The 4,274-nt window shown below is 36.5% G+C and overlaps 1 protein-coding gene across 1 annotated transcript in view; it reads right to left on the minus strand.

The window, feature by feature from the left end:
* Nucleotides 1-438: 438 nt before the first annotated feature.
* The window catches only part of LOC122352587 (ciliary neurotrophic factor receptor subunit alpha-like), a 49,914-nt gene continuing 46,078 nt past the window's right edge, over nt 439-4,274 (minus strand). Inside the window, exons 6-7 of the mRNA XM_043250042.1 lie at nt 3,445-3,634; nt 439-710 (exon numbers count right to left, since the gene is read on the minus strand). Of these exons, the coding sequence (XP_043105977.1) occupies nt 454-710; nt 3,445-3,634 (447 nt within the window). The 3' untranslated portion in view covers nt 439-453. The remainder of the gene's footprint in view (nt 711-3,444; nt 3,635-4,274) is intronic.

A 4,274-nucleotide genomic window follows, 5' to 3' on the forward strand; every position in this document is an offset into this window, starting at 1 on the left:
GTGTTAACCAAAAGAAACCTGCTTGTGTGATTTCTGTGTGATCTGTGCTTCATGCCTCACTACGCTAATGACAATGAACCTTTCTTGCCTGTGAAATTTAGCCAAACATTCCCTAATGTGACCACGACTTAAGACTAACTGAAGTTTTATAACTTTAACTGTACCTCAAGTTTTACGAATCAACCCAAGACACTTGAGTAATGAGACCCAGACCAAGGTATATGTGGTCTATATAGGTCTGAAAACCAAAACCACGAAATCAAGACTCTAACTCTGATAATGAGGGGAACAAACATGACACAGCTTTGGTTACTCACTGTGTTACAGTATCTCTTTAATAAACTGTGCATAAGTTCTGACTATTAGTTAGTTATTGGTGTCTCAAGTGTATTGTGAGCTTGCACATAATTAGAAAAAGTGTAGTTCAGCCGCATGAGTAATGTTGTATGCTTATTATGATTTATAAATGATGCTCTTACATTGCTCATTGGTCATACCTGATGCATTGTTCGAATTGTGGCATTGAAAGCTCATGATATATAAGGACAGTGATTGAGATGCATGGAAATAGCATTGTAGTGAGGTCACGCACCACATGATGGACAGCAGGACGCAGGCCAGGAGCAGGTGGGTAGACCAGAGAAGGGTGGAGCAGGCTGCTGTGGGTTCACCCACTCGTGGTGCGGCCGAAGGCGGTCCAGGGGTGGTTTCTGCCAGGGGGAATGAAAGTGGTGATTATTTTACTCCAGAAAAGTATTTTACTCTATGATTCATGCACAAAATATGGATGAATGAGACAAAATGACATCTTAATTTCCATAAAAAATACATTAAGAAGCAATACAATCAATGACTTGAGTACAACGAACATGCTTCTATATGGTTTTAAGTAATTTATTTTTTTTGGTCATGTGGTGCGACCAAATCCAACAACTCCCAACATGAATATGAGTCAAGGTAAATGCGTCATTTAAAATATTGAATAATTTGACCATTTTATGACTAGAGACGTCAATTTGTGTTATTAAAAGTCATGTGGTACAACTGCATTAGTTAAAAAAACCCCATTTAGGTTAGATTTAAAATACAGCATGTACATTCAGTAGTGTAAGAAAGATATATTGCTTCTTGACTTAAAATGTTGACTACTATAGATGGCAGAAAAAGGCATTGAAAATTTATGGATAGATGTTGTAAAAACCCTGACAGTACATAAAAAATAAATAACCCATGACTGGTCACTTTACATATCAGTTAGACAATCTCTTCCTGTGTATGTGAATAGGTCTTGGGCAAATATTGGTGCAGATTTTAACCCAAGAGTCAAAAGTATGGTTACATAAGACATTCGTTGTATTAAAACACACTTTATCTCTAACTCGCAATACAATAGCATTAAAACAATATTTTGAGTTAACTAAACAACTGCTCCACTGCTATCTGAATGTGTTCATGTTGTGCAGTTTTAAATGCAATTGACTTTACAACTGCACCGTAAGTAGATATTACTTATTGTTTTAATATCTCTTGTTTATTGTATTTTTTCGTGCAGTGTGACAATGTGTGAAATGACTCCCTGAAAAAAGCTGCAGATAAAGTAGAAAGATTAAGCAAATAAAATGCTGAAATAACAGGTAAAGGAGGAACTATCACAAGGACGTTCTCCTGCTTTACCCAGGAGAAAAGAAAGGAAAGCTTTTAGAGAGAGTGTTTTGACACACAGCTCACCAAACTAGCGTGCAATTCTGCTGACTTTTTGATTCTTCCCTCCGTTCCAAGTATAGTGTGGATTAAATACGCTGAGTGCATGGAGGGGGTAGAAACTCAATACTGTCTGCTGGATCAAACCGAGCAGGGCAGCCGTCACTAGATATTACTTCTAATAACAGTCATCAAGTTGTCAGTGCTATTTATAAAACAAAATGTACATAGGCTATCACTAGGGTTTTCAAGTCAAGATTCTCTTTGTCCGCCACGGTATCAGAACTCTTAAATATCAAACTAGGATGCAGTGAAACTAACATTGCATTTTGGCCATTAGAACCTTGGCTTTATTTATTCAAAATGCCAGCATAACAAGAGTTTGTAACCATTAACTGTACAAAAGCACACTGTGTTAACTAATATCATGCAATCAAAAAAAAAATAAAAACACTTTTATTTTATTATTCTGTCGTCTCTAATGATATGATTTTGTGTGGCAGTAGTACATACAATGCATTTAACAACTTCTATGACAAAACTTAAATTAAGTCATTAATGATTAAACTGTCAGTTACCAGTAAAATCAATAAGAACCATCTTTACACGGCATATACATAGTTGAGTATTTCCCTCGATATTATACTAATGATTATTCATTTATTAATATTGATTATTAGAAATGCATTTAAATGTGTTTTTGCGTTTAAGAAAACAATGCATCATATTATGGCCAGACAGAGGAGAGAGAAAAAGAAAAGAAAGAAAAAGCTAAAAACTGGTATTATGAGTATATTTATTTGGTAACACTTTAGCATAGGGACCAATTCTCACTATTAACTAGTTGATTATTAGCATGTCTATTATTAACTTATTGGCTGTTTATTAGCACTTACGAAGCAAAAATTCTTCTCCTAGTACCTAAACTTAACAACTACCTTACTAACTAATCAGCAAATTAGTTTATTGAGGCAAAAGTCATATTTAAAGTCATATTTTGTTTATAGCGAGAACTGGACCTTAAATTGGACCTTAATTATTTTTTGGGGGGCTATATATGCACTGTATGTTGCCCGAATAATAATGAGAATGATGGGGTAGCGGGTGCAGTTCATAAAATATGCTGCACAGTCGAGACCCTACACACTGAGCGATAAACCGAAGAGGTGTGAGTTTGAAAGATTCTGTGACTGAGGAGATGAAAAAAATCAAGCAGAATTTGGAAACAGTTTACATCCATCGTATGATGCATTTAAGGAAAACCGAATTGCCAGGGAGGTATAAAATGGAGAAAAAATATTGTAGTTTTATTCCAGGATGGAGAAAATGGAGTCAGAGCTGAGTCCAGGTCTTATTGTGCTACCAAGAGAATCTCAGTCTGTTTTCTTTTGGATGAAGAACTGAACGCAATCTGACCAAGAACGTGTGCTGAGAAGGTAAACAGGGCTGACTCAACGGCTATTCCTGGTGTCAGGTTAAATATGGCATCTCCTTCATAATTTCATTTTTAAACTTAACAGAACCTGATGTCAACTCCTTATTAACCTCAGAGCGCATCAACTATTCATCTGTTGTTGAACTCCTCTGACAGCAGAGGGCAGCGTGACTTTGAGATGCGGGGCCTCCTCATTATCAGCCGTTATTATTGTTTTATGAGAGAACAGAGATCACGGGGGGGCAGACAGGACCGCCATTACAGTGAATAGGAGAGTAGTGTGGGTACGGTTGGCAGCTCATGCATACCTGGGATAATGTCGCTCTCAGTGGTGGAGGTGATGGGCTTGGGTTCCTCCATCCAGGGGGTGGCGTGGACCGCCACGCTCCAGTCGCTCCAAGTGCCGATCTCCATGTCCTTGGCCGCCAGTTGGATGATGTACTCCTTCCCCGCGTAGGCATCGGTGATGATATGGGAGGTGCTGTCAGAGAGCTCCACCTGTCAATCAATAACGAGAGCCAATCAGGGATATGGAACTTATGGGAATGATGCGTGCTGTTGAGATGATTGCATACGAGATGCACGCCATGAAGAACGTTTCATTAGAGGTGTTTGTGGGGAAAAGGTTGATGGAACGTTTTTCGTTGGGTGAGGGGGGCTTCTTGCCATAGATAACAGGAAGTGATGGGTGTAGGGGTGATCGTGATGCAGGCTGGATTTGAATATGCATCTTCCACATGAACAAGATTACATTTAGAAAACTGGAATGCAAACATTAATCTGGTATAAAAGATAGAAATGAAAAACAATCAAACAAAAAGAACATTTATAGTTAGTAAACAAGCAAATTAATCAATTCTAATTTGTATTTTCACATTTCTGTAAAATTACAGCAAATATATTACAATAATATTACAATTATAATGTATAAAACACATCTTTTATGATATTGCGCTATTGATATTTAATATTATTTTTATTATTGTTATTAATAATAATAATAAAACTGTAATTTATATTTTCACTTTTTCATAAAATTATAAGTACAGCAAATATCCATTATTATACTGAAAAATATTACAATTTTAAAATAATAAATTAAACGTTTATATATTTTATGATATTGCTTTATTGATCA

Source organism: Puntigrus tetrazona, chromosome 10 (genome assembly GCF_018831695.1).
Source record: "Puntigrus tetrazona isolate hp1 chromosome 10, ASM1883169v1, whole genome shotgun sequence".
Taxonomy (NCBI): domain Eukaryota; kingdom Metazoa; phylum Chordata; class Actinopteri; order Cypriniformes; family Cyprinidae; genus Puntigrus; species Puntigrus tetrazona.